At 36.3% G+C, this 23,409-nt stretch overlaps 2 protein-coding genes across 2 annotated transcripts in view; one reads left to right on the top strand and one right to left on the bottom strand.

Annotated features, from left to right (window-relative positions):
• The first annotated feature begins 605 nt into the window (after positions 1-605).
• Positions 606-16,194, top strand: LOC106132902 (uncharacterized). The gene is made up of 14 exons (XM_060954685.1): positions 606-897; positions 4,384-4,469; positions 5,219-5,261; positions 6,016-6,146; positions 6,674-7,206; positions 8,189-8,457; positions 9,266-9,353; positions 10,098-10,226; positions 10,740-10,905; positions 12,125-12,300; positions 12,965-13,094; positions 14,191-14,347; positions 15,041-15,183; positions 16,075-16,194. Exons 1-14 carry the CDS (start codon positions 606-608, stop codon positions 16,192-16,194), a joined length of 2,463 nt encoding a protein of 820 aa, XP_060810668.1.
• Positions 16,195-16,260: 66 nt separating this feature from the next.
• LOC106132958 (O-acyltransferase like protein) overlaps positions 16,261-23,409 on the bottom strand; it is a 58,130-nt gene continuing 50,981 nt past the window's right edge. The window contains exons 11-15 of the mRNA XM_060954450.1: positions 21,801-21,880; positions 20,535-20,760; positions 19,226-19,400; positions 18,027-18,169; positions 16,261-17,938 (exon numbers count right to left, since the gene is read on the bottom strand). Coding sequence (XP_060810433.1) covers positions 17,810-17,938; positions 18,027-18,169; positions 19,226-19,400; positions 20,535-20,760; positions 21,801-21,880 — 753 coding nt within the window. The 3' untranslated portion in view covers positions 16,261-17,809. The remainder of the gene's footprint in view (positions 17,939-18,026; positions 18,170-19,225; positions 19,401-20,534; positions 20,761-21,800; positions 21,881-23,409) is intronic.

Raw genomic sequence — 23,409 nt, 5'->3', positions numbered from 1 at the left:
TAAACTTATCAAGTTAACTTATCTTTGTATTACGCGGGGCTTAGTTTTTGTGGAAATTTTAAGAAAAATGTAGCCTAAGTTACTACTGAAGGTTTTATCGGTATTTGTGCAAAATATAATAAAATTAAGTCTAGTTAAAATACAAATCTATTTACAATATAACTCTGAATTGTAGGTGATCGTTATAATTAAATTAAAATTGTAAAAAAATAATTTTCATTATTCCTGTAGAGTTGGCATCTCTGTTGCTTGCCCATATCGCCTAAAAGCGGAATCGCTAATGTGGAAGCCTTCCCTTTGATGAACTTTTACTATCTGCGCGAGAATAGACGCAATTTGCACACTCTTATTTTTCTTCTTCACTACAATACCAGTATCAGTATGGAAGCAAGTACTACTTACTGTAATTATGTAGGTACTATAACGTTCAGTGCTACCCAAGCAGTTTCACTTTCATTTGCAACCGAACATCTCATGATCCAATCAGTTTTATAATTATTGAAGTGTGTGACTGGCTAGCGTAGCGTACGCACGAACGCATCGACCGGTAAAAAAAAGAAAGAAACACATTTTTCAAATAAAACTGACCACCAAATTATGTTAAGATGTTTAAAAAAGTGTGTTTTATATTATTGTTTTTAATAATACTGGCCGAATGTACACGGTTTCCGTCGCGCCGAAATTCGAAAAAGGAAAGCCGCGCCAAAACTGATAAAAATGTGCGTGCTCGTGGAGATGTTTTTGAAAACATGTTCAGTTTATACGATCCGACTTTTTTATCCACCGTGTGGCCTAAAATACGAAATGGCGTTCATTTAACTTTAAGTAATGATTGTTTTAACGATTCAGCGGTGTTTTATGAAGATTTTGCGAGAGGACATCTCTGGGCATACATGGGTAAGTGTGTAATTAAGTAAATACCTACCTAGTAGTTATCTAGAACCATCCTTGAACTTTATCCAAGATTTAGTAGGAAGAAACTACTGGAAACTGGAAACAAACAAAGAAAAAAATTATAAAAACAAATGAATTTTCTCCTTAAAAATTATAATATATAGGAATATTATGTATTAGTGTATAATATGGAATTAGGTAAGTAACTTCAATTACCCTAACTTGTTTATGACCGACACCCAAAGTATACTTATAGATAATTATCTAACGGTAAGAAAACTCGCTGAGTTCTGATTATCAAATAAAGTTTGTCGGACCGTGACCGTGTTGGCACAAATTATAATATTTTCTCAAATAAGTAATTATTTTGTTAGGTGCGTTTAATTATTAGTTTGAACATGTTCACGAGATTTCTTCGCAAGTCCGTTATACCAATCAACTATAGTTAAAGAAATATTTATCTGTCATGACTTATCTAGTAGGTAGGGGAGAAGGGCCCAAAGCAGGTCACTTAAAGTAAACTATATAATAAAAATGCAATTTTAACTATTAGGTTCCTTTTAATTAAACATTTACGAAAAGTATTTATTAAACTTAATTTATAAAAACAAAAAGTATGCATCTTATAAGTATTTTTCAAGTTATATCAAAATCAAGTGAATGTATAGTTTTACCCGCTTTGCCCGTAGGCAGTGCCCAAAGCAGGTATGCTGTCTGGGCAAAGCGAGTATGCGAAAATAATATCTTATTCTAGGAAACTTTGGCAGCAAATCAAAAAGGTAACTCATATCGTGCGCATACCTGACAATTTTACAATCAAACCTGACAACTTAACTTTGGTTCTCTTTTGTCTAATGCAAATCTTTGACATATTTAACGTTAGCAGTAAACTATCACGTGGTTTTTTGAAGCATAATCCAGAGCTGGCAAATATTTGTGTGAGGAATGATTGTCCAATATAAGAATAACTTTCTTTTCTTGAGTTGGTCTTGTCATTGCCACGAAATGTCGCAGCCAATCCAAGAAAGTTGGACCAGAAATCCATCCATTATCAGTACAAACGGCTTCAGTGCCTGGTGGTGATCCATCCAACAGTCGTTCCTGCATGCGTTTTCGTCCAAATATCATAAACGGTGGTATAAAACCGCCAGCTGCATTGCAACAGCATACGATTGTTGTCAATTTTCCTCTTTCGACACTAGATATGACTCCTACTTGCTTTTTGCCTGTTTTTGAGAGAACTTTTGGAGGCTTGTTGCTGGTTGTTTGGATGCCCGTTTCGTCAACATTATAAATTCTCGTAGCATCTACTTTGTGTTTGTCAATCTGCTCTTCTAGGAGATTGAAGAATCTTTCCACCTGTGGCCTATTAAATCCTCGGGCACGAGCTACTGAGGTCGGTTCGGGTTGTCTCAATGTAACTTCAGGATGTCTGATTCTAAAACTTTTGTACCAATCATCTCCTGCAGTATTTTGTTTGAATGGATGAGGTATATTATTGGCTGTTGCATACTCGAAAGCCAGACGGCAAAATTCTTGTTTGTTCAGGCCATAAAACAAGTTGTCCATGTGAAATAAATATTCAATTAATTCTGTTTCTTGTTCTTCTGTAAAAACGCAACGAAATCGGCCAAGACTTTTTTCCGCAGAACCTTTTTTAATATGTCTTTGTAGAGTTGACAAATTAATACCATATCTTTTAGCAGCATTCCTGACTGATGTTTTTCCTGCCTCTTCCATTGCTAGCTTCATGGTTGTAACATCCCACGATGCCTGTTGAGTTTTTCTTTTGTATTTCTGAACCATCTGGAAAGGAAATAAAAGTAATAATTTATATTATTAAATATAGGGCAAAACGGGTAGGGGCAAATCAGGTACCCGTTTTACCCCTACCCTCTTTGCCTAAAAACACGTTTTAAATGTTCGACAACATAACCTGAAAGCCTTAATCGATAATGAAACAGTTTATTAGGAATTCAAAGCTAAATTCATGAACAAAAACACATGCAAACTTACAAAAAGACTATTCAAGCCACAATAGAATAATTCGAGTTCACATACCTTGATATTTTTTAACAAAATCTCCGAAAAACAACTTTTGTCACTCCCACAAAAACTACGCGACTCCGGCGCCTCGGCCAAACTGACGCTTGTTGGGATTTGTTCGGGTGTTCCCGCACACTTTTGCTTTTGCTATAATTCATTGAACATATTGACAATCGTGCTGACCTGCTTTGGACCATGTACCCGCTTTGGGCCCCCTTCCCCTATCCAACCTAAGGATTCTGAAGGTATTTGAGGCAATAAATGTATATAAATTCTCAAATCATTCTCACACACATTCCACCCCATAACATTGACGGGTTTTCAACGTTTGGTGAACTCTTGAAATTGGTCGACAGAAAATAAGGACCTTCTTCATTCTATGAAAAAACGGTTTAAAGAATGTTAGTTTGTAATCATACCGTTCATAGCCCGAACGAGTGTAAAAGAACAGTTTAAGACCCTACAAATTGAGTACACCCATTGTTTCCTTATAGAGAATGAAATCCATGGTACTAAATAAAAAAAGTTGTAAAATATTATACACCAGAGGCCGCCCGCGACTTCGTTCGCATAGAATCAATCCTAGGAACTCCAGGATAAAAGTAGCCTATATATTATTCTGGGTCTTCAGCTACCTACATACCAAATTTCATCGTAATCGATTCAGTAGTTTTTGCGTGAAAGAGTAACAAACATCCACACACACATCCAATCCTAAAATACTCACAAACTTTCGCATTTATAATATTAGTAGGATTTCAATTGAAATAGGAAGCCGTTAAACCTACTCCGGCAGCAAGGTCTGTCATCAACTTGTGAAGAAATCAGCATCGTGTGAATAAATTGCATTGTTTCACGCATTACATAACATTTCCATTTCTTTGAGAGTTCGACGATCCATCAGTTAATGATTAAATCATGCAATCAATAAAAAGTATCCTCTTACCTCTTCATTTTCATCGAATAAATACCATTCATCATGCGATGATTTACATTTTGTCATCGATATAATACTTCTAAGAGTCTTTCCTTTTTGATTGCTCCTTATTTATGACTAGCTGTGTCCGCAACTTCGTCCGCGTGGAAAAGTTTATTTTGGGCATCATTGAAGCCCTCAAGGATGAATAATTTTCCCCGTTTTTTCACATTTCCCATTATTTCTTTGCTCCTTATAGTTGCAGCGTGATGTTATATAGCCTAAAGCCTTCCGTGATAAATGGTCTATTCAACGCAAAAATAATTTTTCAATTCGAACCGGAAGTTCCTGAGATTAGTGCGTTCAAACAAACAAACTCTTCAGCTTTATTATATTAGTATAGATATCCAGAGCAAAAGTTTTGTACACCTTGATATAGATACTAGTTAAACCATTAAGCTAGACATTTCATTGTTAAATGTCTGTAAGTTAATAATAAAAGAGTTTTATTGTATGTTTGTTTGCAGTGGCGGATTCCTCAGGCCGATATGAACCCGGGGTATTTGCTGGACAGGGCCTCTGGCTCGGTGATAAACGACAATGCTTCGATCTGGTCAGTGTGCGTTCGATTTTATGAGGCCAGTTTGTTAATCGACAGGTTTTAATATTTGACGATATTCTGTTTTTAAGTCAATCTATTTTTTTTATTCATTCTATTTTTTTTTGCCATGTGGTTCCCGGCACCAATACAAAAAGAATTCCTATTCTTTTTGTATTGGTGCCACTCCATCTCTTTCCCATGGATGTCGTAAAAGGCGACTAAGGGATAGGCTTGCTAACTTGATTTCTATCATTTAGCTAAATAGCTGAACGTGGCCTATCAGTCTTTTAAGACTGTTGGCTCTGTCTAACCCGCAGGGATAAAGACGTGATTATATGTATGTACTATTTTGTATTCCGTTATAAGTAAGAGTGTGGAGGGAAAGGTCGGAGTGGGAAGGCCTAGACGGACGTATCTTGATCAAATCAAGGACGTCTTGGCAAAGGGTCAGGTGAAGAGTACCCGAAACCGCCGAGCTTGCATGAAGAGAGATGTGAATGAAGCGAAGGAAGTATGCAGTGATCGTGGCAAGTGGAAAGATGTAGTCTCTGCCTACCCCTCCGGGAAAGAGGCGTGATTTAAGTATGTATGTATCTAGGTATGTTATAAGCAAGCTATAGTAAAATCTGATTCAGTCTTAGAGCTTCAACAGGTGAACAAAATATTTTATAGGTAATTAGTATTATCTTAAGGTTAAATTTAGAAAAATCAAACAGACAATGTCTCAATTTGAAACCTTGTAACCTGATTTTTCATTACAGGATAGGAATTTGGAAGAAGCATCAAAGACCAAGGAATTGCCTGGTAATGTTAAGACCAATTTAATTACTACCTCCCTGTCAAGTCTTCCTTATATTAAAGTAATTAAATTAATAAATAATAAATATATACGGGACAAATTACACAGATTGAGTTAGCCTCGAAGTAAGTTCGAGACTTGTGTCACGAGATACTAACTCAACGATACTATATTTTATAATAAATACTTATATAGATAAACATCCAAAACCCAGGCCAATTAGAAACAGTTCTTTTCTCATCATTCCCTGGCCGAGATTTGAACCCGGAACCTCCGGCCGTCAAATAAAATTAAATCACCCCCAATTTGCATATAACGACTTTGGCCAATACAACAAACCTAAATATTTGCAGTCGTAATAATATTTGCTAACTCCGAAATCTAACAAACAGCTAAAATTTTACTTCAAACTTCATTTAAGTATTTTACACGCTATTTTTCCCAAACTAACGCACTATTTACGTACCTAAGGTAAAATTTGAGTGGTCTATGGAGTTTTTTTTGGTGCCGTGGGGAAATTAGGACCACTCCATCTCTGTCCCATGGATGTCGTAAAAGGCTACTAAGGGGTAGGCTTATAAACTTGGGATTCTTCTTTTAGGCGATGGGCTAGCAACCTTTCACTATTTGAATCTCAATTCTATTATTAAGCCAAACAGCTAAATGTGGCCTATCATTCTTTTCAAGACTGTTGGCTCTGTCTAACCCGCAAGTGATATAGACGTGATTATATGTATGTATGTTTTTTTTTTAAATCAGAATTGGACTGGACTGCGGTTGGGTCAAATGAGAACCGAGCCCATCATTTGGAAGATACGAGGTCGAAATTCCCACTTGCTTACTCCGTAGCCAAAATTTATATGACCGTGATCAATGCTAACTTTGTACAGGTCAGTTTTGGTAACCCATATACATATAAATATATCTTTTGTATTTATTAATTTAAATTCAATTGATCCTAAAAACTAATAACATGTAAATTTACCTAATGTAAGGGAAAGAGGTAGTCTCTGCCTACCCCTCCGGGAGAGATGTGTAATTTTATGTATGTTACTTAATGCTAAAAGCAGCAGTGCCGTGTGGCAACAATAAAAAAAGAATAGTTCCCATGGATTTCGTAAAAGGCGACTAAGGGATACGCTTATAAACTTAGGATTATTCTTTTAGGCGATGGGCTAGCAGCTTGTCACTATTTGAATCTTAATTCTATCATTAAGCTAAACAGCTGAACGTGGCCTATCAGTCTTTTCAGGACTGTAGGCTTTGGTTACCCCACAAGATATTTAGACGTGATGATATTTATGGGTATGGATGTAAAAGCAGTCTCTGTAAATTTGAAAAAAGAAAATACCAAATGCATAAAAGGTGTTATATTTGAGAACCAATGCAAAATTTTTTAACACTTCACTTGTTTTAGAATTTCGATCTAACATTGGGTCTATGTCTGCCTCGGAGCTGTGACCGTGATGACATCACATCAATCCTTACCTTCTCCATCATGCTGAATGACAACTTGAAATCCAATCGATCCCATCCCAGAGTCATCAAAATGACTTCCCTGAGAGAGGTCACTGACCATTACAATTTCCATCACGACCTGCCAGCCATGGTCTTATCAGCAATCACACTCTCATTAATTCTCATATCCATGGTAGCTACAATAACAGATATAAAAATCATCAGATGCAAGAGAACGTCAAGATCCATATCGTTCGACTTGCAAAAATACAAGAACACCGACATATCAAACAGATTTCTTGACATAAAAAGCAATGAGTGCATAGATTCCAATCGATGTGGTGATGTGTCTTTTACAAATAATTTCAATAATGGCAACACAAATGTGGTTGGTGTTAAAAATGTGAATTTGAACCCGGCTCCTCCTGTTACGCTGGACGTAGTGTCTACGGAGCGAGTGACGGGCAGTTGTGACAGATGCGGCAAGTATAGGTAAAAATAAATAAATATAAATATATACGGGACAAATTACACTGATTGAGTTAGCCTCGAAGTAAGTTCGAAACTTGTGTTACGAGATACTAACTCAACGATACTATATTTTATAATAAATACTTATATAGATAAACATCCAAGACCCAGGGCAATCAGAAAAAGTTCTTTTCTCATCATGCCCTGGCCGGGATTCGAACCCGGGACCTCCGGTGTCACAGACAAGCGTACTACCGCTGCGCCACAGAGGCCGACAAGGTAGGTTAGGTAAGTTTGTATCATTTAAATTATAACGGTAAATTGAATCATTGACATGTGGTTTTCAATGGTGGACGGTCTCTGTGGCGTGTGGTAGTACGCTTGTCTGTGACACCGGCGGTCCCGGGTTCGAATCCCGGCCAGGGCATGACGAGAAAATAACTTTTTCTGATTGGCCTGGGTCGTTGAGTTAGTATCTCGTAACACAAGTCTCGAACTATCTTCGAGGCTAATTCAATCTGTATAATTTGTTAAAAAAATGCCTTTTGCAATAGTACCTCTAGATTTCTTGCAGTCAGTACATTTTAGAACAGGACATTTGACGTCAATCAATGTTGTGGAACCAAAAGATTTGACAATTATTAAGCGATATGAAGTATCCTATAAAATTTAATAAAAATTTTGAATTTAAATTTGAATTGAACGCAATTTGAAGCTCAGTGTGCTCGAAAAATTCAAAATTCAAATTCAAATTCAATCGTTTTTTTGCCAACTATGAGTCATAAATATTAATGAGAAAGAATAAGAGCAAGCGACTGACAACATTGCCTTTCAGCATTTTAGAAAATTTCTAGCTTATTGGACTGCTGATTGAAACAACATTACTTAAAATTTGTCGTTGAGATTTTAATTTTGTTTTCTCATCACACAACTATTTGTATATTAAAATCTTACGAATTATCAGATAATATATTCTGATAATAAAAATCAATTATCATTATAGAAGACAATGCAAAAGTCCAAAAGAAGCGGTCAACCTGCCACCTTGTCCTAGAGTTAAATACAGCTCCGTCGCCAGCCTCACCACTCAGGAAATAAGAAGTTCATTGACAAAGAGGTTGTTCCTCTGCTTCTCCCTCAAGTATTGCCTCATGAGGATCTTCAATACCAACATGGCGAATAAAGATATGTCCATGATGCATCTGGTCAAAATTGTCGCGACCCTCTGGGTTATATTTGTTCATGTGGCTGTCATTGTTAGTTATTCTACAGGTAAGTTGAGGCTTTACACCAACTTTGTTAACAGTTGTATTAATAACATCTGCTTTGAAATTTTCAATCAAATTCACCTTAATGATTTAAACTGCATGTAATTACATAGTACGAGTAGAATTTATATCCTACTACTATTATAAAGGCGAAAGTTTGTATGGATGTTTGTTACTCTTTCACGCAAAAACTACTGAACCGATTACCATGAAATTTGGTATGTAGGTAGCTGAAGACCCAGAATAACACATAGGCTACTTTTTATCCCAGAGTTCCCGCGGGATTGATAGGGTTTCCATGCGGACGAAGTCGCGGGCGGCCTCTAGTATCATATAAATTCTACTCTACTATCGTATTATACTATATAATATAAATTTTTATTAGTGCCTATAAACAAAGAATAGGACCTCTCCATCTCGTTCCCATTGATGTCGTAAAAGGCGATTAAGAGATAGGCTTATAAACTTGGGATTCTTCTTTTAGGCGATGGACTAGCAACCTGTCACTATTTGAATCTCAATTTTATCGCTAAGCCAAACAGCTGAACGTGGCCTATCAGTCTTTTCAAGACTGTTGGCTCTGTCTACCCCTCAAGGGATATAGACGCGATTATATGTATGTATGTATATTAAATAATAGGCATTGTCTGTTTGCCAGTCTCTGGTAGGTATTTCAAAATATCTACTTTCATGGAATTCCCAAATATCTATCAGTATTGGCACATACGTTTTAGATTTACTAAGAATAAAAGAACCTGAGGATTGAGGAGATATCTTTAAAAAAATATTGACATCATTTAAATCATTTACAGTAAATACTTCGAGTATACACCATCATGACGATATGTATTATATACTTGCGACTGGAACTCTGGCGTTTGATACGTTGTTTTTTGTGAGGTAATCTTTTTTGAAAGGCCCTTTAATTAACTTCATAATATATGTTACTGCTCCATCAGTTTTCGTAATATCTTTCTGTTCTTATAATTTCATTGTTTCTTTTTGGTCTGCCTGTTGTTGAGAAACGAATTTTAAAATAAAATTTTATATGTTATTTTGTTCTTTCATGTTCGATTTTAAATTACTTACTTCAAATAATAATAATTGCTTTGAACTCTGTTGCCATTTTTGTCTTCTTAATCTATACTAATATGTATTATAAAGCTGAAGAGTTTGTTTGCTTGTTTGTTTGTTTGAACGCGCAAATCTCAGGAACTACTGGTTCTAATTGAAAAATTGTTTTTGTGTCAAATAGACCATTTATCGAGGAACTCTTTAGGCTATATAACATCACGCTGCAACTATAAAGAGCAAAGAAATAATGGAAAATGTGAAAAAAAAAACGGGGAAAATTATTCATCCTTGAGGGCTTCATTGAAGCCCAAAATAACTATTCCACGCGGACGAAGTCGCAGACACAGCTAGTATTAAAATAAAATTGTACATGTTATTTTGTTCTTTCATATTCGATATTGAATTACTTACTCATACAAATAATGATTTCTTTGAACTCTGTTGCCACTTTTGTCCTTATATTTATCATTATATTTTCTAAGATTTCGAGTGCTGTGTATTCAAGATTTCCCTCTTGATTCTGCTTTATCCAGTCTCGTTCTAGTATTGTAATCGGAGACTTCATTTCAGCGGCCTCTTCAGCGCCCATCACTATTTCTACTTGCGGAGTCACTACACTGTTGAAGAGTTGGTTAGTTTCGGCGGATTCTTCGGACAGATTCTGCAATACATCTGTTTCATTACTAACAGAGCTGTCAGGTACGATAATAATATCATTATCAACTATTTAATAATTATAATTTTAATAAAGTATTTATTATAAAATATAGTATCGTTCCTATCTCGCAACACAAGTTTCGAACTTACTTCGAGGCCAACTCAATCTGTGTCATTTGTCCCTGTCCATATATATATACATATGGATATTTATTTATTTATATAGATATGTATATATGTGCCGTGTGGTTCCCAGCACCAATACAAAAAAAGAATAGGACCACTCAATCTCTTTCCTATGGATGTCGTAAAAGGCGACTAAGGGATAGGCTTACAAACTTGGGATTCTTTTCTAGGCGATGATGGGCTAGCAACCTGTCACTATTTGAATCTCAATTCTATCATTAAGCCTAACAGCTGAACGTGGCCATTCAGTCTTTTCGAGACTGTTGGCTCTGTCTACCCCGCAAGGGATATAGACGTGACCATATGTATGTATGTATGTATCATGCAACCCAAGTAGAAATCGTCGTTATCCATAAAATCGCTCTCCAGATTACTGCCATCATACATCTACACGATATTCCTATCGGGTGTCCTAGCCCGGATGTCTTTAAGCACATCCCCTCTCACCCCACCGGACGGTGACCATGTCAACTGTGACAGCTACTGGTGGCGTAACATCCTCTACGTCACTACCCTTTATCCCGTGGGAGAGGAGGTGAGTATCGTCATGTTTAACTTCAACTGTATCTGTGTTTTGTTTAATTTCAGATTTTTTATGCGCGTGCACTTAGATAGATATTAGGAATCAGGCATTCTTTACATAATACCTACTAGCTGTTCCGGCAAACGTTGTTTTGCCATATAAATATTTTTTAAGTAATTTCTAATTTAAAAAAATGTTACAACCTTTATCGCTAAGGGGTATGAAATATAGATGTTGGCCGATTCTCAGACTGATTCAATATGCTCACAAAATTTCATTAGAATCGGTCAAGCCGTTTCGGAGAACGGGAACGAACATTGTGACACGAGAATTTTATATATAAGATATTGCAGATAATGTGAATAAGATTTTTTTATCTTGTCGTCATTGCAGTAATCTATTATACTACCTAATATTATAAAGCTGAAGAGTTTGTTTGTTTGAAAGCGCTAATCTCTGGAACTACTGGTTCGAATTAAATATTATTTTTGTGTTGGATAGACCTTTATCGAGGAAGGCTTTAGGCTATATAACATCACACTGCAACTATAAGGAGCAAAGAAATAATGGAAAATGTGAAAAAAAAAACGGGAAAAATTATTCATCCTTGAGGGCTTCAATGATGCCTGAAATAACTCCACGCGGACGAAGTCGCGGGCACAGCTAGTATATTTGCCATTTGAGATACAAAAACTCTTACAAATTACAAAATTTACTTACTTTTATTTATTTATTTTATTAAATTACATTTTCCAATAACAACCAGTGCATGCAAGTGTCCTGGTACCTCAGCACTGAAAGTCAGCTACATGTGCTCGGTGCTGCGCTCTGTGCCCATATGTGAAAAAAAAACCCGGTAAAATTATTCCTCCTTGAGTGGTTCAATGATGCCTGAAATAACTCCACGCGGACGAAGTCGCGGGCACAGCTAGTATTTGCCATTTGAGTAACAAACTCTTCAAATTACAAAATTTACTTTTCAATGAAGCCTGAAATAACTCCACGCGGACGAAGTCGCGGGGGCAACTAGTATTTGCCATTTGAGTTACAAAAACTCTTACAAATTACAAAATGTACTTTTCAATGAAGCCTGAAATAAGTATTCCACGCGGACGAAGTCGCGGGCACAGCTAGTATTTGCCATTTGAGTTACAAAAACTCTTACGAATTACAAAATTTACTTACTTTAATTTATTTATTTTATTAAATTACATTTTCCAAAAACAACCAGTGCATGCAAGTCTCCTGGTACCTCAGCACTGAAAGTCAGCTACACGTGATCGGTGCTTTGCTCTGTGCCCTGGGAACCGGTCGAAGGGGGAGGGTAATAGCTTCGCTGCTGATGACAGCTATGTTGGCAACCACAGCCGCCGATGTTACCGGCGCTTACAGGGATTACGTGTACAGGTGGGTCATCAGATCGTCATCGCCTGAACCCAATAGGAAGTCCAGGGGTCGCCAATGACATGCTTTTACATGTGATGATCGTCATCGCCTGAACTCAATAGATCCAGGGGTCGTCAATGATAGGCTTTTTATAGTAAATGATTCCTTTCTGAGCTCCGCAATTTTTCCATATTGGATCATTTCTTCATGTATTCTCATATCATTCTCATTCTCTCTCTTCATCATTCCTTCATATGGTTTTTTACTCTGAACCAATTGTATAATTTCTTCATCTAGTTTTTTATTCATTCATCCATTTCTATGTTTATCATGTCTATGTTCCTTGCGTGGAAGACAGAGTTAGCAGTCTTTAAAGACTGACAGGCCACGTTCAGCTGTTAGGCTTAATGATAGATTTGAGATTCTTGAAGAGTCTGAGAGAGTCTTTCAAGACTGCTGGGTCTATCTACCCTGCAAGAGATATAGACGTGATTTAATAGATGGATAAATGGATATATTCTACTTATATAAAAAATTATAATTATAATGAATCATCAAAAATATTTTATGAATGATCATCTAATTCCGAGTAAATTGTCCAAACTATTACAGAGGTATCTTTAGGTGTAATTTAGTCCTCAAATATGATCTGATTAAAAAGAAATTCTCATATTACTACATGCAGTATGCCAGGAGTGTTCTCAGCGTACTCGACCATCATAAACCGGCCCTGGGCTCGAGTGGTCCCGTACTTCACCGGGGTCATCGCTGGCTGGTCGTTGTACAAGACAGACGGTGTCATTAAGGTTTCTAAGGTTAGTTAAAATTGATGCCGTGTGGTTCCCGGCACCAATACAAAAAAGAATAGGACCACTCCATCTTTTTCCCATAGATGTAGGTGGGATTCTTTTTTAGGCGATGGGCTAGCAACCTGTCACTATTTGAATCTCATCTCAATTCTATCATAAAGCCAAATAGCTGAACGTGGCCAGTCAGTCTTTTCAAGACTGTTGGCTCTGTCTACCCCGCAAGGGATTAGACGTGACCATATGTATGTATGTTAAAATTGAATTATGAGCTTCGTTCTTCTTTCTCCTAGTTTTAGTCCCGGTTGCCTCTTTATTCTCTGGAGAGGAGCGCGGGGTATGCCTTTGACCGTAGATCCTGGATTGGGTGAGTCAGGTTTTTACACAAAGCGACTCTGATCTGACCTCCGCAACCTTTGCAAGAACTGACCCGTATTGGATCGATCATGGTTACACATCCAGTTGCCTGAATGTGCAGGTTTCCTCACGATGTTTTCCCCCATGTGAGAGCATCAGTTAGTATTCAAACTAATGTAAATATTATCTAAAATAGTCATTGGTACACGGCCGAGGTGGAATTGGAACCTGTGACTTTCCGCGCATCACGCATTTAACCGGGCACCTTACCGATTTGACCACCGACGCACCTAATATGAGTTTTATTGTTATGTTGCTTTGATTTTTTCTCGATAATGTTTAGTAAGTTTTACTTGAATGATGTCCAAAATGATTATTTTGTTTTTACAGTAATAAGGTTTTTACACATATCATTAAAATTTTAAATAAAAATATACTCGATATCTATAGAACAGTGCAGTTTATATACTCGTATAATCTTTAACCACTTTACTATTAAGTAGCTTCTTTTCATTGCTTTTGACTTTTCTTCTGGGCAGTCTAAAGTATTTGTATATTTATTAACATACATATAGTCACGTCCAAATACCTTGCGGGGTAGACAGAGCCAACAGTCTTGAAAAGACTGATAGGCCACGTTGAGCTGTATTATGTATATGTAATTAAAATGTTGATAGTGTTTTGATAGTTATATGTATATGTTGATAGTTGTATTTATATGTATGTACGCATGAATTCGATCCAACAGATGGCACGTTCCTGGCTGTGGCTGGTGACTCTGACATCCCTGTCGCTGTCGCTGAGCCTGCCTTGGCTGCAGCCGCGCTGGGCGGCGGCGTGGCTGCACCTCACGTGGCCGGCCGCTTTGATGTGGCCCGCGCTTTTAGCAGGCACCAGGTATAAAGGTAAGTACGTCAATGGAATGATGCCGTGCCGTGTGGTTCCCGGCACAATACCCGTCCTGTTCTGGTGTTACTGATTAATTGTGGAACGAATTTATAAAGTTGTAAAATTAGTAGTGTGCCGTGTGGTTTCCGGCACCAATACAAAAAAAAGAATAGCACCCTCCGTCTCTTTCCCATGGGTGTCGTAAAAGGCGAGTAAGGGATAGGCTTTATTATTATAAAAGAATCCCAAGGATTCTTTTTTTAAGCGATGGGCTATCAACCTGTCATTGTTTGAATCTCAATTCTATCATTAAGCTAAATAGCTGAACGTGGCCATTCAGTGTTTTCAAGACCGTTGGCTCTGTCTACCCCGCAAGGGATATAGACGTGACCATATGTATGTATGTATGTAACCTTTGTAACATGTTTTCACAAATAAAAACAAATAATTGATTGAAATGATCTAATTTTAAAATTTCCTTTCTAAAGTGATTTCTTCTAAGTCTAATTTTTCACAATCATTTTATCTTAAAGCATGAATCTACTTAAACATTGTTCCCAATCTTAGGAAAGTTCTTAAACTTTTTGTATCAAATTCTGCAAATGTTGAAACTGAATTAAATCAAACATCACGATGATTTTATAATTAAACAGAAACTTAAAAAAACAAAAAAATTTTTGTACATACACATATTATTTTTTATATTGCAGCAACAACTCGTCGCATACTAAACAATAGTATGACGTGTGCCCTTAGTCGTCTCACATACAGCGCACTTTTGCTACATGGCCCAGTAGCACGATATCTGCTCCTCGACACAGACACTGCTCTGTGTTCGCAAACTCTTTGTATTGTAAGTAACCCTTTATTTATTGACCTTATTTTGTTGATCATGATCTGCTTTATACATTAGTATGATTTGTGCTCTGAGAAGTCTCACATATAGCGCTCTTTTGCTGCATGGACCAGTAACACGATATCTGCTCACAGACACTGCTATGTACGCAAACTCTTTGTATCGTAAGTACCCTAACTATTAAGAGCCCCTTTAATACCTTAAGCCCCATTATCTGTGCTCTTATTTTGTTGATTGCCTTCAAGTTAATACAATACTTTAATTGATATTTAGTGCTCTTCAGCTCTGACTCTTTGTGTTAGGAGTCTCCTTTCAACGTCATATTTGATCAGTATTTCTGTTTTTATTAACACTTTCCAACTACAACCCATGGCTTTAAGATGATCCTCGATGATGTTAATAATAGCAAAGTGTTTTCGTGAGCATTCAGCTCACTTCGTTTTTAAACGATAAAATTCATAGTAAAATTGTTAATATTACATGTCTGGCTTCGCTTGGTGTCTCACGTTTCAATGGACTCAGATGTTTATTCAACTCTTTAGCGACGTCAATGGTTGCATAATTAAATGCATGCAACACGCATTCATCACAACACATCGTTTTTTTATTTGAATGATTTCAAATATTTTCTTAGGTACTCTTTATATGGTTCAAATAGTGTAGGGGTACGTGCTTCAGTACTGAAAATTAAAGAGAGACTACTGTGAGCATGCTGTTGTGGGATTACTACTAGGTGGTATTATTTACTAAGTACGATTTACTTAGTACGATTTACTTAGAACTATATGTATACTAGGTACTATGTTCAAGGTATTATTTATTTGGTACTATTTATTAGGTACTATTTACTAGGTACTGTTTATTAGGTACTACTTGGTTTTCTTTCAGTGGTCGTATTTTGCCGGCACAACGTTGCTGACTCTATTTGGGGCGCTACTGCTTTCACTGTTCGTTGAAATTCCGTTTTGCTGCATATTGAGAAGACTGTCGGACTGCGCCAACAAATAGGTTAAATTCATAGTTTTAAGAAAAACCACCTGTTATTTATTCATTAATTTATATTTAAAATTTATAATAAAATTTATGTTTTCGTACAAAACTTACGCCTAGAATATTATTTACAGCCTATTTACATAGTCTATTAGGTACAAGGACAGAGATTTATACAAACATATAAAATTATGCACACATTTGTCATGATATATACTTAATATTCTTAGGACGAAAAAGTGTATGTCCCTAATTAAGTTTATAATATTTCAATATGTCTGGGGTCACCTAGGTATTAAAAAATCTCTGTACAGAGAAAGAAATATTTTTTTTAGTCGTGTGGCAAAACTTATACTATATGAGCAAATTCTTTAATTGTCAATAGAATATCTTAAATAGGATAAGACTTGGTCAGCAGAAAAAATCACGACTTCAACTCAATCACACGTTTAACATAAACAGACAATTCTCACAAAAATGTACTAACCAAGGTAATAACAAATCCAATCTTTGAAAAGACAAGAATGATAAAAATATTGTGTCATAATTAATTTAACGAAAATATACTTTAGAAGAAAATCGATCATCATTTAAACCTAATTCCATCGGCACATCACTGGTAAAAAAGATTAGGTATGTACGCCAGATATATCTACAAGTATATAAAAATAAGAATGCGAATGGTCACTCAAAAGAAAGGCTTTCTTTTGAGTGACCATTCGCATTCTTATTCTACTAGAATAATACATTTCAGGAATCATCATGAATTTGTGATTCATTAAAATGCCAAATATTCTTTTGATAATCAGTGATAAAACTATAATTATTTTAAAAATACTTTCCTTCTAAGTCCTTATTGACCTTTGTAGTCTTTAATTTTATATAAATAAAGATTAAATTTTAATTAAATTTATTTCTTAATACGCTTAAGCTTTATAGATCAGATTCGTGTGGACCGCCATGACCCATGACACTACCAGTTTAGATAGAAGACTACCAGTTAGAAGACGTGATGTCTTTGAATGAGCAGCTTATGGATGACATTACTAAAGAAATGTACCTAAGGCATGATCTATGAAACGATATTATTCTACAGAAGCTGATTTCTACCGTAAAAAATCCAGTGGATCATGTTTTTCTTTATTCTATTCAATGACTTTAATATCGGCCATGTTGGTTATGTCTAAGAAGTAAATCATTAAACTAATCGAAGTCATTATGATATACAAGTCCATAATCATAGAGTTACAGTAAAAGCTATTTCAATCATCCCAACTGTGATTTAAACTTAGCCTCATTTTCACTCGAGATCCTTTGGCTTGTTAGGTAATCCGTGAGTTTAAAGTCAATGTGGTTGTCTTAAACGTAGGTAAATGGAAACGTCCATTATTATAACTATTCACTCAAATATATTGAAATAAAAAATAGTTTGTTCTTTGTTAAATAACAAGTTAACAATGTAATAAACGCATCTTTTTTTATGTCATATCAAAAAATATTTACATGGAAAGCTTCCATTTACCATTTTCATTTATCCACATTATATTTATACTTATAAACGTCGGCAGTGCCAACTTCTTATAAAAAATCTTTGTACGTTGGTCCAAGTTCGCTGCCCTGCGGCACACCGCGTTCAGACTCTGTGTGGTTTCCTCTGAGGCGCTATTATCTTCAGCATCGTTACCATCGGCGCTTCAAAAGCCACGGATATGATGAAAGCAAGCACGTAGGATATGACAGTCAGCCCCAGGAATAATACAAACTGTAAACAAAATAGCTTAAATTTAGTCAAATGCTTTATAGAAATTGTTATTTTGAAAAAAAAAACCTTTTCTTGGCGACAAACTTACCACTAAAAGTTCCCCCAAATGTATGGGATGTGTTAGGTGCATAGCGACGTATCGTAGCACCACCGGATGTACTAGATATGCGCAGTAGGTAACTCTTGAGAACGGGTATAAGATTGGAGCCGATAACAGAGGCCGGACCCAACCTGTGGAAACATATTTTCTTATTAGTAAAATAGCAATTAATAAAAAATAAAATACTAAAGTGACTATGTTTAATGAAAGTTAGGAGAGTGATGATATACATAGGTGATACTTAAAATACCTAGTATCGTTTGAAAATATAGTTTTTTTGTGAACCCAGGGCATTAAAATTGAAAACGAGACTTGTATATAAACATACATATTAAAGACCTAGGAAATATTATAAATTAACATTCACAATCTAAACTGTGTTCAGTTTTAAGTCTTGAAAAAAGTGGAAAGTTATTTTGGGCATCATTGAAGCCCTCAAGGTTAAAAAAATTTCCCCGTTTTTTTTTCACATTTTCCATTATTTCTTCGCTCCTTACAGCGTATTGTTATCCTCGACAATTGGTATATTCAACGCAAAAAGATTTTTTCAATTCGAACCACTAGTACCTGAGATTAGCGCGTTCAAACAAACATACAAACTCTTCAGCCTTATAATATCAGTATAGACGAACAGACCTCCGTAACCAGCCGACGCAGGCGGACCACAGCGAGTGCGACAGCGCGCCTCGAGGACTTCAATGATGCCTTAAACAACTATTCTACGCAGACGAAGTCGCGGGCACAGCTAGTATTATATATAGACAGACAGACCTCCGTAGCCGGTGGAGCCAAACAAACAAACAAACTCTTTAGCTTTATAATATTAGAGCCTAAAGTCTTCCTCGACAACTGGTCTGTTCAACGCAAAAAGAATACCAGTAGTACCTGAGATTAGCGTGCTCAAACAAACAAACAAACAAACTCTTCAGCCTTATTATAATATCAGTAAAGACGAACAGACCAGGAAAGGTCGGAGTGGGAAGACCTAGACGAACGTATCTTGATCAAATTAAGGACGTCCTGGCAAAGGGTCAGGTCAAAAGTACCCGAAACCGCCGAGCTTGCATGAAGAGAGTTATGAATGTGGATGAGGCGAAGGAAATATGCAGAGATCGTGGCAAGTGGAAAGAGGTAGTCTCTGCCTCCGGGAAAGAGGCGTGATTTTATGTATGTATGTATGTACAGACCTCCGTAACCGGTGGAGCAGGCGATGATGATCCAGCCGACGCAGGCGGACCACAGCGAGTGCGACAGCGCGCTGTACACGGCGGCCGCCGCCACTCCTAACTGAGTTTGGTACAATCCGAATATGAGGAACAGCAGCGTTGCTGTGCACACTGTCCACCCCACCCATGCCCATACCTGTGGGAGATATTTGTTGTAGACGATTAGATATAGAGTTGTTATAGAAGATATAGAGTTGTTATAGAAGATATAGAGTTGTTATAGAAGATATAGAGTTGTTATAGAGTTATACTAGCTGTGCCCGTGACTTCGTCTGCGTGGAATTTTGGGCATCATTGATGGATGAAAGGATGAATAATTTTCCCCGTTTTTTTTACATTCTCAATTATTTCTTCGCTCCTAATAGTTTATAGAGTTATATAAGAGATATATATCATATATGTTACGGTAAAGAAAGTATATTAAATATTATGTGACTAAATGTAGTAGATGTTTAAAAAAAAATTCAAAATTCTCAATTTTTATTCATTATTATATCAGGATACTTCGTATCGCTTAATAATTGTCAAAACGTATGGTTTAACAACATTGGTTGTCGACGTCAAATAAATTACTTAAAACTCTCATATAATGTTACAGTAAAGAAAGTATGTTAAATATTATGTAGCTAAATAATAATGAAAAATACTAAACTCGTGTCGTGTGGTTTTCCCGGCACCAATACAAAAAAGAATTGGACCGCTCCATCTCTTTCCCATGGATATAGTAAAAGGCGACTAAGGGATAGGCTTACAAACTTGGGATTCTTTTTTAGGCGATGGGTCAGCAACCTGTCACTATTTGAATCTCAATTCTATCATTAAGCCAAATACTTAGCTGATCGTGGCTAATCAGTCTTTTCAAGACTGTTGGCTCTGTCTACCCCGCAAGGGATAAAGACGTGACCATATGTATGTATGTAAAATAATTAGGAAACAGAAAAAAAACGCAGATGAACCCAGCCATGCTGATGTTTCAATTGATCATGATTTAAATCCAACCAAACATATTGCCGATGAAGAAAGTATCTTAAATATTATATAACTACTAGCTGCCCCGGCAAACGTTGTTTTGCCATATAAAGTAAACCTAGTTAAAAAAAATAACACTTAGGGGTATGAAAAATAGATGTTAGCCGATTCTCAGACCTACTGAATATACATGCAAAATTTGGTTAAAATCGGTAAAGCCGTTTCAGAGGAGAACGGAGACAAACATTGTGACACGAGAATTTTATATATAAGATATAATAATAAAAATTAATAAACATACCTTCTTCATCCTGATTTTCAAATTAGTCTTGAACAATATCCATCCAGTGGCCATGCCTATCAAATAAGGCCCTAATCTCGTCCAGGGTTTGTCGTAAATCTTGTCGAACTGAGTGAATGGGTCTTCGCTGTTTGGAATGTGTTCGTTACTCCATGACACGTAGCCCGTTGTGAATAATGACGACACGAAGAATACGCCGGTTAGTGATACTGACAGTTTGAAATGGCTGGAAAACAATGGAGGAGGAGGTGTTAAATCCGATGTCCGAAACGTTTGAACAGGCTTTAATTGCTGTCTCACATTAATTTAATTTATGAGATTTGTTTTCAGTTCACACAAAATTGTTTTTAGCGGATTTGAGTTTAAAAGAATTATTTTAAGTTGGCACTAAGCTGACTTTAGCGGATTTGAGTTTAGAAGCATTATTTTAAGTTGGCACTAAGCTGACTTTAGCGGATTTGACTTTAGAAGAATTATTTTAACACACGAAGCTGACTTTAGCGGATTTAAGTTTAGAAGAATTATTTTAAGTTGGCACTAAGCTGACTTTAGCGGATTTGAGTTTAGAAAAGAATTATATTAAGTTCACACGAAGCTGACTTTAGCGGATTTAAGTGTAGAAGAATTATTTTAAGTTCATACAGCTGACTTTAGCGGATTTGAGTTTAGAAGAATTATTTTAAGTTCACACGAAGCTGACTTTAGCGGATTTGGGTTTAGAAGAATTATTTTAAGTTCACACGAAGCTGACTTTAGCGGATTTAAGTGTATAAGAATTATTTTAAGTTCACACTGTAGGCAACCTTCTTGCTAGACGCCCATAGCAACGGATGGCAACCGTTTGGTTTTGTTACTGATTGATGTCAAAAATAATTTTTATTGTAAAAGCTTCTTAATTTTTATGTTCATAATATAATTATTTTAAACTGAATATTTTCTCCTCTTTTCTCCTTCTTTCTTCTGTAGGAATTAAATAACTTTTATAACTATACTTCCTACAACACAAAGCTGACTTTAGCGGATTTGAGTTTAGAAGACTAATTTTAAGTTCACACAAAACTGACTTTAGCGGATTTGAATTTAGAAGACTTATTTTAAGTTTACACTAAGCTGAATTTAGCGGATTTGAGTTTAGAAGAATTATTTTAAGTTCGCACTAAGCTGACTTTAGCGGACTTAAATTTAAAGTTTACTGTTTGGCTTTAAATCATTTCAAAAATGGCTTTACAAAACGTTCTGGTATATATAATTATTGAAACCAATTACCTTGTTGCTAAAATGAGTAGTATAGCACTGACGGCGTAGAACTGTGTGTCGTCTGACAGGTACCAACTCCACAACATGCACTGTAAGTAGAACAAGATCGTTATAAATATAATAATGTCACTACAATCATTGCTTAAATGCTTAATACAAATATATGACTTGATCCAGTTAAAACACATTTAACAAATAGAATGAATGAGGATGAAGCGAAGGAAGTATGCAGAGATCGTGGCAAGTGGAAAGAGGTAGTCTCTGCCTACCCCTCCGGAAAAGAGGCGTGATTTTATGTATGTATGTATGTACAAATAGACCTTCAAGAGTTATTAATCATGAAATAAAAACAGAAAAATTTAGAGTGGTACTTTTTGATAAATAGTCGAAAGCCTTCCTCGATAAATGGTCTATTCAACGCAAAAAAGATTTTCAATTCAAACCAGTAGTTCCTGAGATTTGCGCATTCAAACAAACGAACAAACTCTTCAACTTTATGATATTAGTATAGATGTATGTTTCTTCTACATATTATGTATTTTTTTTTGTGGGCAATAAATTAAATTTGTATTATAATACATTCAGTCAGAAAAGTATCGGGAATGGATTATTTATTTATGGTTAAAATTCAAATTTTTGTTTTTTTTTGTTGTTGTTAGATTGGCACAACTGTTTTCCATTTTGGCGCGGAGTTTGAGTTGCATCTGTTGTTTACATTAAATACAGTGCTATTTTTAGTTATATCATATCTAGTGTGTATTGCTAATTTCATAATGGATAAAAACATCGAACAAAGAGTTTGTCTTAAAGTTTGCATTGCCAATGGAATATCGTGTTCGGAGTCACTGAAAATGTTACAGAAGGCTTACGGTGAATCGACTTTATCAAAAACTCGTGCTTATGAGTGGTACAAAGCGTTCAAAAGCGGTCGAGATGTGATGGAAGATTTGCCTCGCTCTGGTAGGCCATCAACGTCTGCAACTGAAGTTAACATCGCAAAAGTGAAGGAAATAGTGACTGAAAATCCTCATTCAACTTTGAGAGAGATAGCCACCGAACTTTCTGTATCTCACGAGTCGATCCGTACCATTTTAACTAATAATTTGGGTATGAAACATGTTGCCGCTCGGCTAGTCCCAAAAGACCTGAATTTTTTTCAAAAACTCAATCGCATGAGAGTCGCTGAGGACATGCTAGAACGAGTCAATTCCGACCCAACATTCATGAAACGCATTGTTACTGGTGACGAGACGTGGGTTTACGAGTTTGACATGCAAACTAGTCAACAAGCTTCGGAGTGGCGCCTTCCAACTGAACCGAAACCGAAAAAACCACGCCAAAGTCGTTCAAAAGTCAAAGTCATGTTGACTGTTTTCTTTGACTATCGCGGTGTTGTGCACTCGGAATTCTTGCCGGAAGGTCAAACGGTAAATAAGGAATATTATTTGAGTGTTATGCGGCGTTTAAGAGAGCAAATCCGACGAAAAAGGCCAGATTTGTGGAAAGAAAATTCTTGGATTTTGCACCATGATAATGCACCTTCGCACAAGGCCATCATTGTGAACGAATTTTTAACCAAACACTCAACAAATACCATCGAGCAACCACCATATTCACC

The sequence above is a fragment of the Amyelois transitella genome, chromosome 4, assembly GCF_032362555.1.
Source record: "Amyelois transitella isolate CPQ chromosome 4, ilAmyTran1.1, whole genome shotgun sequence".
NCBI classification, from domain to species: domain Eukaryota; kingdom Metazoa; phylum Arthropoda; class Insecta; order Lepidoptera; family Pyralidae; genus Amyelois; species Amyelois transitella.
The sequence above is the reverse complement of the archived record's forward strand: the minus strand, read 5'-3'. Positions and strand labels throughout refer to the sequence as shown.